The sequence below is a fragment of the Gracilinanus agilis genome, chromosome 4 (genome assembly GCF_016433145.1).
Source record: "Gracilinanus agilis isolate LMUSP501 chromosome 4, AgileGrace, whole genome shotgun sequence".
Lineage (NCBI taxonomy): Eukaryota > Metazoa > Chordata > Mammalia > Didelphimorphia > Didelphidae > Gracilinanus > Gracilinanus agilis.
Genome location: NC_058133.1, coordinates 459,924,569 through 459,938,269, shown reverse-complemented (window position 1 = coordinate 459,938,269; position 13,701 = coordinate 459,924,569). Strand labels below are relative to the sequence as shown.

The 13,701-nt window shown below is 44.6% G+C and overlaps 1 protein-coding gene across 2 annotated transcripts in view; it reads right to left on the bottom strand.

Moving 5' to 3' along the window:
- Positions 1 to 13,701, bottom strand: part of SLC6A17 (solute carrier family 6 member 17) — a 35,650-nt gene that overhangs the window by 4,720 nt on the left and 17,229 nt on the right. Inside the window, exons 5-9 of one of the 2 annotated variants that reach the window (XM_044675947.1) lie at positions 11,840 to 11,950; positions 9,530 to 9,771; positions 9,062 to 9,254; positions 5,426 to 5,618; positions 2,029 to 2,188 (exon numbers count right to left, since the gene is read on the bottom strand). In XM_044675947.1, the coding sequence (XP_044531882.1) occupies positions 2,029 to 2,188; positions 5,426 to 5,618; positions 9,062 to 9,254; positions 9,530 to 9,771; positions 11,840 to 11,950 (899 nt within the window). The remainder of the gene's footprint in view (positions 1 to 2,028; positions 2,189 to 5,425; positions 5,619 to 9,061; positions 9,255 to 9,529; positions 9,772 to 11,839; positions 11,951 to 13,701) is intronic. The other variant, XM_044675948.1, reaches the window with a different exon arrangement.

Genomic DNA, 13,701 nt, shown 5'->3' with positions numbered 1-13,701 from the left:
GAAGGAAGGAAGGAAGGAAGGAAGGAAGGAAGGAAGGAAGGAAAGAAGGAAGGAAAGAAGAATAGACAAAGACAGTCCTTCTCAAAGAGCTCTAAATCTAATGGGGGAACATAACATGTGGCCATGCCAACATCTACTAAAAGAGAAGGTTGGGCCAGATGGCCTCTAAAATTCCTTCTAGTTTAAATCCTAGGATCCTGCAAGCCCAAGATCATTCGCACAGGCTCAGACGCCCTCTGCTGTGGAAGTTAGAGAAGTACAACCTCCCTAGAGCTTCCCAGGTTCAATTGGACAAATATTTACATTGTACCTGGATGACTTTTAGTGGACTATAAGTTCAACGTGAGCCAACAATCAGGTTGTATTAACAGAAGTACAGAGGAGTTAGCATTTTGTAGTGGAGAGAGCTCCAAACCAGAGTCAGGTTTAAATCCTGGCCCTGCTCTGAGTAAGTCACTTGAATGTTAGGCACTGTGCTAAGTCACTGGGGAAGTAAAGACAGGCAAGACAGTGCTAAGGGAAAGGGAGGGGCAGCCAGGTGGTTTAGTGGAGAGAGAGAGCCAGGTCTGGAGATGAGAGGTGCTGGGTTCAATTCTAGCCTTAAAAACTAGCTGTCATTTAACCCCCATTGTCTAACCCTTACTACACTTCTTCCTTGGAACCAATATATGGTATTGATTCTAAGTCAAAGGTAAGGGTTAAAATTTTTTAATTAAAAATATTCATCTTTTCATCTGCTTCCAAGTACAACATTGTTTCCCCCACTCTGTATACCATGATGCAGACTGACTGAAATCTAGACATCTCTAGCTCTGACTTTTTTCAACTTCCAGCCAGAAATATCTAGTTGCTCTTAAGACATCTCTATCTGCATGTCTCATGAGCATATCAAATCCAACTCATCCAAAATCAAATAAATGTATTATCTTTTCTCCTAAATCCACTCCCTCTTACCTTCACTGTTTCCATTAGTAATGGCACTGTGGTCCAATAGTCTATGTTCAGAGCATAGTTATTGTTTTCTATCCTTTCTTCTTCCCTCACCTCTCTTACCTGATCTTTGAGCACTTCCAAAATAGCTCTTTTCTTCATTCCTTTTTCAATATTTTCATAGCCATCACCTTTGTCATTTTGATTAGCATCTGATTAGATTGTAATAGTCACATGAATTGTACTCTGTTGAGCTGGTCCTGTCTGTATCTGATCTATCCTATTGGTATCTTGGCCAGAGACTAGAGATGGCTAATGACCTGGACCAGGAATTGAGTGGGAGGAAGGAAGCAGACTGTTACTTTTGGGAAATAGTCTAGCACTTAACTTTGATCCCAACCTGCTTCCTGAAATAATAAGCCATCTTTTAAAACAGAAATATTCTTCCAGGACCAGCATGGCAGAGTGGATAGAGAGCTGGGTTTGGAATAAGAAAGACCTGGGTTCAAGTCTTTCCTGTAGCTGTGTGACCCTAGCAGAAATACTCCTGTGTTCCCAGGCAACTCTAGGACTAGAAATTGAAAAGAGGAGCTGATCTGTGTCAGGAAAGTTTCCTCATCCAAGAGTTCACTGAATTCAGAGAGCATAACCTGACTTCTTTTGTTGAAAATAAAGCAGAGAGCTGAGTGGCACCAGGAGGAAAGAGTCAATGAGTTGTCAGCTCTGGCACTGGCAATCAGTTCTGAGAATGAAATATCCTCTTTATGTCCCCAGTAATTCCCAGGGCAGTGTCAGGAGACCCTAAGAAGGAATCTCCTAGGGGCAGCTAGATGGCTTAGTGGATTAAGAGTCAGGCCTAGAGATAGGGGTCCTGAGTTCAAATCTAGTCCCAGGAACTTCCAGTGTGACCCTGGACAAGTCACTTAACCCCCATTGCCTGGCCTTTACCATTCTTTTGCCTTGGTACCAATACACAGCATTGATTCCAAGATGGAAGATAAGTGTTTTAAAAGAAAACAATCCCCTTTTCCCCAGGCTTCCCATACTTGGAAGTCATTCTCTGCCCATCCCCAACATCCCCCCAAGTCAGAGCCTTACTTCTTGGTCCCATAAATCCAGGATACAGCGATGTTCTCTAGGATGACAATGACGGTGAGGGGCAGAGTGGCCGAGTAGTCATCAAACATGGTGACAAAGTAATTCCCAGAGCGCTGGACAAACAGGAGTCCCACAAGAAAGGCAAAGATGCAGCATCCAACTGCAAAGAGAATAGAGAATTCCAAGCCCATAAAGTAAGCCCCCCCACCCCTGCAGAGAAGAAGGCAGCTCAGCTGCTTCTCCCCTGCACCTCTCACTTTAGATTAGGAGTCAGCACCACTCTGGTCCAAGGAACCCTGATGCCACTTGGTGGCACTCATTGATTGTCTCACTATTTGTGGTCTTGTAGAGAGACAGCCCGGGCTCGATTCAGAATCCCTCCATTAGAAGACTTTATGCCCTCTATATCACTTCCAAGGAAGGCAATGAGGCTGAGGTCTGAGGAAAGGAGAAGGTAGCCCAGTGGGTAATGCCATGCCTGTGGCCACCCTTGCTCTGACAGGCATAAAGCAGGATTATGACTACCAATATTAGCTGGGGAACATTCTCAGGGTGCCATGGAAGTTCTTGATGGAATGGGAAAAGAACCCAAGAGGCCTGACTCCCAGCTCCGTTGCTGACTCACTGCTTAACCTAGGGAGAGACGAAGCTATTCATGATAGAATTTAGACAGAGCTGAGGCTCTGCCCTATCTTCTCCCACCCATACCTGCAGTCAGAAGAATGGATCAGGGAGGAAGAGAAACATGATCATTGCCCAAGAAAAGCCTTGAAAGTGGCAATCGTGCCCTATTACCTCCTCTATTTCCTCCATCGGAGCTCTGACCTCATCAACAGCTTTTTTCCCCACTTGCCAAGAAAGGCATTGGCACAGATTCGCAGAGGAAATTATTACTAAGCTCACACCAATTTCTCCAACCAAAGAAATGAAGTTCTAGTGGGGAAACTGAGACAGAGCCCAGCTAGCAATCGGTCACCCAGACTCACAGAATGGATGTAATCTTTGACTGCCCATTCTCTTACCTCCCACATTCAATTTGTTACCCTGTCCTATGAAAAATTTTCTCGGGGGCAGCTGGGTAGCTCAGTGGATTGAGAACCAAGCCTAGAGACAGGAGGTCCTAGGTTCAAATCTGGCCTCAGACACTTCCCAGCTGTGTGACCCCGGGCAAGTCACTTGACCTCCATTGCCTACCCTTACCACTCTTCTGCCTTGGAGCCAATACACAGTATTGATTCCAAGACAGAAGGTAAGGGTTTTAAAAAAATTTCTCATATGTATTCCCTGCCCTCTATCATTCTGGTACAAACTTTCATCGCCCCATGCCCGACTACTGCAAGAGACTGCCAGTTGCTCTCCTTGCTTCTTCCACTCTAGTCCTTCCTTCACTAACGCTTTTGGAGATTTCCCTACCTGACCATGTCACTCCTCTACTCAGTGAACTTCAGTGGCTCCCTCTCACCTCCATGTTTAAATATAAAAACCTTTATTTGGTGTTCACAGCTCTTCATAGCTTTCCTCCTTTTTAGTTTTCTTACTCTGATCCAGTGACCTCGACCTCCTTGTTATTCCTTCTGAAAGATGCTCCATCCCCAGGCATTTTCATTGGCTGTCTCCCATGCCTGGAATGTTCTTTTTTTTTTAACCCTTATCTTCCATCTTAGAATCAATAGTGGGTATTGGTTCTAAGGTAGAAGAGTGGTAAGGGCTAGGCAATGGGGGTTAAGTGACTTGCCCAGAGTCACACAGCTGGGAAGTGTCTGAGGCCAGATTTGAACCTAGGACCTCCCATCTCTAGGCCTGAGTCTCAATCCACTGAGCCATCCAGCTGCCCCCCTGTGATGTTCTCCTTTCTCATCCCCAAATCCTAACTTCTCTGACTTCCTTGAAGTTCTTGCTAAAAAATTCACCTTCTACAAGAAGCCTTTCTTAAACCCTCTTACTGTTCTTGTCTTTGCTCTGTTATTATTTCCAATTTATCTTATCTATATCTCATTTGTAAATAGTTATTTGCATGTTGTCTCTCCCATTCGTTTATGAACTCCTAGAATCCAGAGAATACCTCTTCCCTTCCTTCCTTCGTATGCCCTGCACTCAATGTAAATGAAATATCGCTGATTATGAAAACAAGGAATCACATATAATCCTTCGCTGGGGCCACAGAACCATGATTTTAGGAATAATCAGACCCAGTTATTAAACGAACTGTTTGTATTACATGAAGTATGATATTCCTTATATAATTCAATATATAATAATATAATATAATAATAAGTATAATTAAGGGGAATATTCATCGTATCCGTGTGTTAGAATTGAATAGTGACTGCCAATCTAGAGAGCTTCTCCTGGAGGAATAAAGCATCCGATTTTGGTAGTCATCTGGGGGGACGGGAACTCAAGCAGCAGGAGATGAGCTGCGTTTCTTTGGAATTTGAGTGCACAGCTTGGGTAACAGGAAGACAACCTTGACATGTGGAGGGTGATGTTTGCTCTTGCGAGGATTTATATTCACTACAGTCTCCTCAGAGTCTAGGACGGAGAGCCGCTCCTCTGACTATTTTTAAATCTCCTCCCAGTGCCAGGGTGATGGATTGAGTCTGAGCGCAATAGGCTGTTAGTTATAGGACCAATGAAAATGCTTGACAACATATCTGAACTACGTACTACAATTTATTAACTCTTAGCAAATATCACCTGAATGCTTATATCAGTGATTCCCAAAGTGGGCGCCACCGCCCCCTGGTGGGTGCTGCAGCGATCCAGGAGGCAGTGATGGCCACAGGTGCATTTATCTTTCCTATTAATTGCTATTAAAATTTAAAAAAATAATTTCCAGAGGTGCTAAGTAATATTTTTTCTGGAAAGGGGGCGGTAGGCCAAAAAAGTTTGGGAACCACTGCTTTAGATGGTGTATTTTTTAACATTCTCCGAACATGTGGTTCAGTTAATCACGGATGTTAATTAACTGTCAAAAGCCTGCAAAACAAACTGTTGAATATGGAAACAAGATCTTTGCCACAGGCTGGGTGTGGTGAGACCTCTGACTGGACTTGCCCACAACTAAGGGCAGATCTTCAGGTCCAGATTAGGGCCCAGATGTTGTTATTTCTCACATTAGCACAGAGTGATTAATCAGTGCTTCATTGACTGACTAGCCCTTTCCCTGAGGGTACCAGCTCAAACAGCCAGGAAGTTTCTGGGCACTCAGGGACGCAGCGATCTGCCTGCAAATGAATTGAGCAAAGTCACAGATATTCTTGAAGTCGAGAGACTGGGCATTATTGCCAGAGAAGCTGTTCATCTCTTGTCCGATAAGGGGACAGAGGATGGGGGATAGAAGGATGCCTCGGAGGGGAGGAACCCAGGGCTGGAGAAAGAAGGGAGAAGGACGTACCTGTGAACATTTCCTTTGGCACCTTGAAGGTATCGATGATAGGTGTGGTAATCCCCGCCATGGTCCCGATCATGCTGCCCAGACCCAAGTTGATCAACATTAGGAAGAACATGACGGACCAGAAGGGAGAGGCTGGGAAGTGGGTCATGGCCTCAGTGAAGGCAATGAAAGCCAGGCCTGTCCCCTGAACAGACTGCCCAAGAGGACATGGAGGAGAAGGAAGGTATAAGATTCAATATGCCTGTAACAGGAAAAAGTGAGCAAAACCAAGACAACCCCTGCTAGCCAGGCACTAGCTGCCAAGCCCTCAGTCACAGAGCTGTGGGTATTCCCTGCCCATACATGGAATTCCACAATCATAAACTCTTAGATTGCAAAGAGAGCTCTGAGTTCAGCAGGCTGACCTCGCACCCAGCTCATGCATCCATTCCATATCTGTGAAAGACAGTCCTCTGCTTAAGCCCTTCCAGTGCCTCCTTTATTTCATAGGGTAGCCCCCTCCATGGCTGGACAGCTCTAACTGTTGCCAAGTTCTTCCTGGCATTGTGCTGATTCTTCCTGGCAAGTGCTACCCCACTGGCCCCACTTCTGAAACACAGAACAAAAATCTATTCTCTCTGCCATAGGATCACCCCTTAAAATTTGAAGACAGCCATTCCCCAGCTCCCTCTTCTAATCCATTCCAACTCCCCCTTAAAAAAAACACCTTACCTTCTGTCTTAGAATCTATACTGAGTATTGATTCTAAAGCAGAAGAGTGGTCAGGGCTAGACAATTGGAGTTAAGTGACTTGCCCAGGGTCACACAACTAGGAAGTGTCTGAGATCAAATTTGAACCCAGGACCTCCTGTCTCCAGGCCTGGAACTCTATCCACTGAGCTACCTAGCTGCCCCACAACATCACTTTATGTGCATTCATCCCCTATTAGAATGCAAGTTCTTTGAGAGCAGATGCTGCCATGTTTTCTTTTATATGTATTCTCCCTGCTTAGTACAGTACCTGGTACACAGTAAGGGCTTAATAAATGCATTCATGTTCTCTCTTTGTGTGTCCCTTGATCTCTTTCTGTCTCTTAGTCTCCCTCCTTCTCCTTAATGATTGTTTTAAGATTTAAGGTTTCTAGATCCCATCAATATCCTAGTCACATTTCATTCCCATTCCAGTCTTTGCTCCCATCCTTCCAACTAAGCATTCTTTCCCCTTCTTTCCTCTTTCTAATGGGTTCCAGATTATCAATGCAATTCAAGCATTTCTTAAGTGCCCTCAGTCCTCACAGAGCTTCTACTGATCCTCTAAAACTGACATTTCTGAGGCAGCTAGGTGGCTCAGTGGATAGAGCACCAGGTGTGGAGTTGGAAGGTTCTGGGATTAAATCAAGCCTCAAGGAGCTTCTTAGCTATATGACCCTGGACAAGTCACTTAAACTTCAATTGCCTAATCTTTACTGCTCTTCTGCCTTGGGACCAATACTTTGTACTGATGCTAAGACAGAAGCTAGGTTTTTTTTAAATAAAATAAGACTATAGTCCTTCAAATGGTGTGATCTCATCATCACAGGCTCCAGGGGAACCGTTAAAGCCTAGATCATACTGCTGACTCACATTTAGCTGTGGTCAGCTAAAACCTCCAGGTCCTTTTCTTTCCTTTTTTAGTACTTTATTTCCTCTCCCCTCCTCCCACTTACATTAAAAACAATTTTAACATTCCTTTATTTTTTAAATTTTAAGTTCTAGATTCTTTCCCTCTCTCCTTCAATCCCTCCCACTCTTCCTTCTTCCCTGAGATGGTAAGTAATCTTATATAGAGCTCCAGGTCCTTTTTTGTCTTTTTGTCTTTTCTTTTCAACCCTTACCTTCTGTCTTAGAAGCAACAGTAAGTATCAGTTTCAAGGCAGAAAAGTGGTATGAACTAGGCAATTGGGGCTAAGTTGCTTGTCCAAGGTCATACAACTAGAAAGTATTTGAGGTCAGATTTGAACCCAAAATCTCCTGTCTCCAGGCCTGGCTCTCTACCCACTGAGCCACCTAGCTGTCCTCCTGGTCCTTTTCAAATGGAACCACTGTCAAGTCAAATCTCCATCATCCTGCATCAACCTTAGGTCATTGGATTTTTGAACCTAACTGCAGATCTCCTGAGATCTGGTCTTTCCCCTGTCCAAACCAGATGGCACAATGAAGTCTGATTATTCTCCCCACCATCTTGCTTTTAATTGCTGCTTGAATGACTGGCTATTGATAGCCTGAGGAATAAAATCCAAACAGTGCCTTCTGTGGTCTGGCCCCAACCTACCTAGAAAACTCATTTTCCAGCAATCTGCAGAAGAAGCCCTTGATTTATTCCTGAAAAACTGGTCCATTCACTCACTGTTCATTTCCTTCTCATTCCAGCCTCTGAATACATTCTTCCCACTTAGAATACTTTCCCCTTCTCTCCTCTCTATCTATTCCCATCCTAGTCATCTTTAAGAGCCATTTAAGGTTCTCCCTCCCCCATGGAGCCCTCCCCAAGCCCACTAAACCACAGCGAGCTCCACCTCCCAAGAACCACTAGCTTTTGTTGTCTATATAGCTGATGTACAAATAACTAGGTAACAAAGTGACTCCAGCCTGACCTGGAGTCAGGGAGACCTGAGTTCAAAACCTGCCTCAGACACTTACATGCTATGTGACCCTGGACGAGGTATTTAACTTCTTTTTGCCTCAGTTTCCTCAACCATAGATAAGAATCATAATATCACCTACTTCCCAGGGTTGTTGTAAGGACAAAATGAGATATTTGTAAATGAAATATTTGCCTACTGCTTAATAAATGCTTATTCCTTTCTCCTTCATGTGGCACAGAATGTCTTACAGCCCCTCTTGCATCTTCCCCGGGCATATTTATTTAACTTTTCATTTGTGTGTCCACCTGACAAGATTGTAAGCTTTTTTTTTTAAATCCTTACTCTCTGTCTTGGTATCAGTTCTAATACTGAAGAGTAGCAATAGCTAGGCAGTCTGGGTTAAGTAATTTGCCCAGGGTCACACAGCTAGGAAGTATCTGAGGTCAGATTTGAACCCAGATCTTCCTGACTCCAGACTTCTACTGCTACCTAGCTGTCCCTGATTGCAAGCTTCTTAAGGACAAGAACCTAGCCTTTTTTGCATTCTGTGGAGTACCTAGCACATTTATTTTTGGAAATTCAGAGCTGTGATTTCATTAATGCCAGGTACTCACCTTATGGAAACAATTTCCATCAAGGCTTAGTAACAGATTAGTAATAAGTAACTTGCCCAGGGTCACACAGCTAGGAAGTGTCTGAGGTCCTAAACAGCTGTCTGAGGCATCGAGAGGTTGTGTATTGGTTCTAAGGAGAAGAGTGGTAAGGGCTAGGCAATGAGGGTCAAGTGACTTGCCCAGGGTCACACAACTAGGAAGTGTTTGAGGCCAGATTTGAACCCAGGACCTCCCATATCTGGGCCTGGCTCTCAATCTACTGAGCTACCTAGCTGCCCTCTTTTATTAGCCACAGAGTTCCCTAATGGCAAGGGTGCTGTCTAATCTCTTCCCTGTACCCCAAACCATCTACTACCCTGACTCTGGACCCTTTTGTCACTGCTGCTGGTCCCTACAAAGGGAGAGCCCTGCCTCCAAACCTTATTGAGTTCATCCTCCAGGAGACAGGGATCCAGACCCAGCTCCTTGAATTGGTCCTCCTTGACGGTCATGATGACCTTGTACATCTCACTGTAGTCGTGGGCAGTCAGGTGGGAGAAATTGACGTGGGGTGGGATGAGATCGTGACTCAGGACGTTGCTGTTCAAGTATCCCAGGATCTTCTCAGCATTCCTGACGATGGAGAGGTGGGGGGAAGAGTGAGGAAGTTACTCAGGGTCAGCACCCCCAGGAGGGCAGTTTCTTTGTACCCCACCCCATATCTTTTACTCAGGTCAATGGAAAGTCTCTGACCTCTCTCCAGTATTCTGGGGCTGGGGGGGAAGGGTTCTTCTGTTCCCCTTGCCATAGTCTAAGAGCAGGGGTGACCGTCCCCGGTCTCCTGTCCCAGTGGAGGAAGGGAAGATGGGACAGGGAGAAAGCTATGAGGAGAAGGGGGTGTCACCTACTCGACCACACACTTCTCATTCATGATGTTGGCCTTGAAGCCCAGCACAGCAAACACTACCAGGGTGGCCAGCACCGAGGTGAAGAAGTTGATGAAGGACACAAGAGCGGCATCAAAGTGGCAGTTGTTATCCTGTTTGTTGTAGCTGGAGAAGGCGATGACACCCCCAAAGCCCAACCCCAAGGCAAAGAAGACCTGGGTGGCTGCCTCCCGCCACACCTGGGGATCCAGCATCTTGTCTAACTGTTGGGTGGTGGGCGACAGGGAGTAGAAAGGAGGGGAAGAATGGAGATGAGAAAAGGGGAAGGAAGAAGAGGGGAGGGGAGAGAACGATTGTTTGGTTTCTGCTTATCTTCCCTCCCCTACCCCCAACCCGCCCCCCAACACACACACAAAACCTCCCTCCCCCAGCTTCATCAGGAGTCTCTCCCAACTTCACCCCTCTTCCACCCCATTCCAAAGCATCACCTTCTTTGCTGACCTACTCTAGAACTCCCATGTCTCATTTGTTATTCCCTTTGGGAACATAAGGAGAGTAGATGGAGGAACAGAACCCAGGAAATCAGGCACCCATCACCATTTCCTCCATCATGCTCTTCCCAGTGAGGAGTGGTCCCTGCCTAATAGGCTCTTTCCACACCATAGAATGACCCCCAATCCTTACGATGTTGTAACCTTTCACCCTTAAATCATTTAATCCTCATAACAATCTGGTAACTACACTGTAACTTTATTTATAAAAATATCTGACCAACACGTCCATTGTCTCATTGGTGCTAGTACCCATAACAATGTAGAAGCAGAGAGAAGTTATGGCTAGCAAGCCGCCATCAGGAAAAAAATGCTTCGAGCAGTCAAGTGGCTCAGTGGATTGTGAGCCAGGACTACAGAAAGAAGTTTCTGGGCTCAAAATTGACCCCAGATACTTCCTAGCTATGTGATTCTGGGTAAGTCACTTAACTCCAATTGGCTAGCCCTTAATGCTCTTCTGCCTGGGAACTGATACTTAGTATTCTAAAAAAAATTTAAAAAGATTGCTTTAAGTAGCTGGGTGGCAAAATGAAAAGAGTATTTGGTCTGAAGTCAGGAAGACCTGGATTCAAATCTAACTTTAGATACTTTCTAGCTGTCAAGCCTTTGGTAAGTCACTTAATCTTATTTGCCTTAGTTCCCCCATCTGTAAAATAAGGATAACAAATGTTCCTATTTCACAGTTGTGAGAATCAAATGAAATAATAATTGTGAAATATTTGACATAATGCCTATAGTAGGTGTCATAAAATGTTTATTTTTGTTATTATTATTATTATTATTCCTAGTTACTGGCAGTCTTTAAGTTGAGAAATGAGTACCCATCCAGAGAGATTCTAGTTCAAATTCAAGACTGGACTGAATGACCTTGAAGGTACTTCCCAGTTGCAAACTCTTATGATTGTCAAAATCTGCGGGGTTTGATTCTTAGCTTTCTGACAGCTATGAGTAGAAGGGGAATAGAAAGGCTGGGGAACAGAGAAGGGAGGAGACCTCCCTGGAGGTAATAAGAGGTAGGTGCCCATTTTGATTCTGTCCTTAATTAGCTGTGTGACAAATTGTTAAGCCCAAATCTCTGTTTCCTCACTTGTTAAAGTGGTCATAATCATCCTTTGCCCTACCTACTTCACAAAGTAGGTATGAGAATCAAAAGAGATAAGCGATGTAAAAATGCTTTGCAAAGTGAAAAAATGCCCCTGAAACACGTGGGAGTTCTTATAGGGGTGTGTTGGAGTTGGCTTGAATCAAAGTCAATTGCTAAATTTTCTATGTGGAGCACTGGGAATCAGCCAATGCTACAAAAAATTATTTATTGCTAGGTTGATTGCCTAAATCTTAGAAAGTGATGGAACAAACGTTAATAATGCAGATTCAGCTCAAAAGCATGTCTTGTGCATTTGTTTTCAGGGAGCTGGTTGTTAAAAATTTACCAGCATAGCCCTAGTTATTAGTCTTAATAAAGCAACAGTCCTAGCTGTGTGACCCTGCGCAAGTCACTTAACCGTCATTGCTCAGTCCTTTACTAGTCTACTGCCTTGGCACCAATATATAGTACTGACTCTAAGCTGGAAGTGAAGGCTTTTAAAAATATCAATAAATGAACAGTCCAGCTAGAAGATTGCACTGCAAACTGAGATTCCTGGTGGAGATTTTCTATTGAGAGCTTCCTGATTATAAGGCAGGCCATTAGTTTCTATTACCCTATGGGTACCCAGTGATATGTTTCATTAGGTGTGTGACTGCCAAATCCCCCAATCAGCGGGAGTATCCTAAGATTTACCTTGGGAGTAAACATGTGCAGGATTCCATCCACAGCTCCCCGCAGCAACAGCCCCCGGACCAGGAAGCAGGCCAGCACCACGTAGGGGAAAAGGGAGCTGAAATACATCACCTGGAGAGAAGACAAGGAGATGCCCTAGGGACAGGTCTGTGTGCCTGCTGGTAGCTGCCCTTCATCCCTTACAGCTTAAAATCTTATGATCCTGTAATCCTCCCACCTGCTCCCCAGGCTGAGAGGCAAGGACAGGACAGCATCACAAGACAGGAAGCCCCCTCTGAGGTCTACAACAATGGGCACCTCCCTGGGGCATCAGAGCTCCTTGGCATAGTGCCAGGAGATATTGGCAGAGCCCAGTATATGCCAGCTATGCCCATATTCCACCCCCAGCTTTGGCTGGCTTGCCCAGAAAGTTCCCAAGGGGTGAAGTGTTAGAGGTTTCATGTGGGCACAGGCAGTGCCAAAGTACCGACTTTCTCTCCAGGTAGCTTATAAAGTAATCACTCAGAGGACAGCTAGGTGGCTCAATGGATAGAGTCAGGTCTGGGTTCAAATCTGACCTCAAATATTTCCTAGCTGTGTGACCCTGGGCAAGTCACTTAACTCTCATGGCCTAACCCTTACTGGTCTTCTGCCTTGGAACCACTACCTAAAGGGAATTGTTTATTTCTTTTTTAAAAGCAATCACTGAGTTACATTATTCACCTGGGGTCCACTAGGGCTTCTGAGGGTGATAATGTGGGCACAATGCCATCATTTACCCCCATAAAGTTGTTGTGAAGCTTGAATTAGATCACGTAAATGCTTCATATAACTGAAAGTGCTGCAGAAAAGTTAACAATTATATTCAGCAAGTGAGAGGGTTTAGTTCTGGTTAAAGAGGGTCTGGACTCCAAAAACAAAGGGAACGGGAAGTGCTTTCAAAACATACTTGTGCCATACAGAAGCTGGACTCCTCTATGGTTTCATCAGCTCAGCCAAGCTCGTTTAAGCAGAACCTACTGCTTTTCTAACTAGAAAAGTTGGGCAGGGGAGACCTTTTTTGAAGCTTTTGCTTGGGAGTTTGAAGGCAAAGAATTCAACCTGAGATCCAAGAGTTAACCTTTTTTAACTTAGGTAGACACATAAGTTTAGTAAAGTCTCTAACACCCTCTCTCTACTTTTATTCCATATTACTGATCATTTTTATAATTTGCGTAGCTAGGTGGTTCAGTGGATAGAGTGCTGGGTCTGGAGTAAGAAGACTCATCTTTCTGGAGTTCAAATTAAGTCTCAGACACTTAACTAGCTGTGTGACATTGGGCAAGTCATTTATCCTTGTTTGCCTCAGTTTCCTCATCTGTAAAGTGAGCTAGAGAAGGAAATGGCAAACCACTCCAGGATCTTTGCCAAGAAAACCCCAGATGGATCAGAAAGTCAAATATGACTGAACGACAGGAACAAATGATAATTTTAGGAATAGGGCTGTCTTATGGAAGAGGGAGAAAATCAATTTGTTGTGCTCGATCCCATAGAGTTGGACTAGGAGTAGTGGGAGTTTCAGAGGTGCAGATTTTGCCACGATATAAGGAAAAATGCATAAAACAGAGTAGAATGAGCTGCCTTGGGAGAGAGAGAGGGATTTCCTCTACCCAAAGGTCTTTACATGAAAGTTGTCCAACCAGGTATTGGGAATACTGTGTAGGAGAAATTCTGATGGAAGCGAGGATTGGACTGGGTAGCCCCTGAGGTCTCTACCAGCTCTGGGGCAACATATGGGTAATTCTGAGCTCCTAGATCTCAAAACTAGAGGCAATGGGGGCAGTTAGGTGGCTTAGTGGATTGAGAAGCAGACCTAGAGACAGGAGGTCCTGGGTTCAAATCTG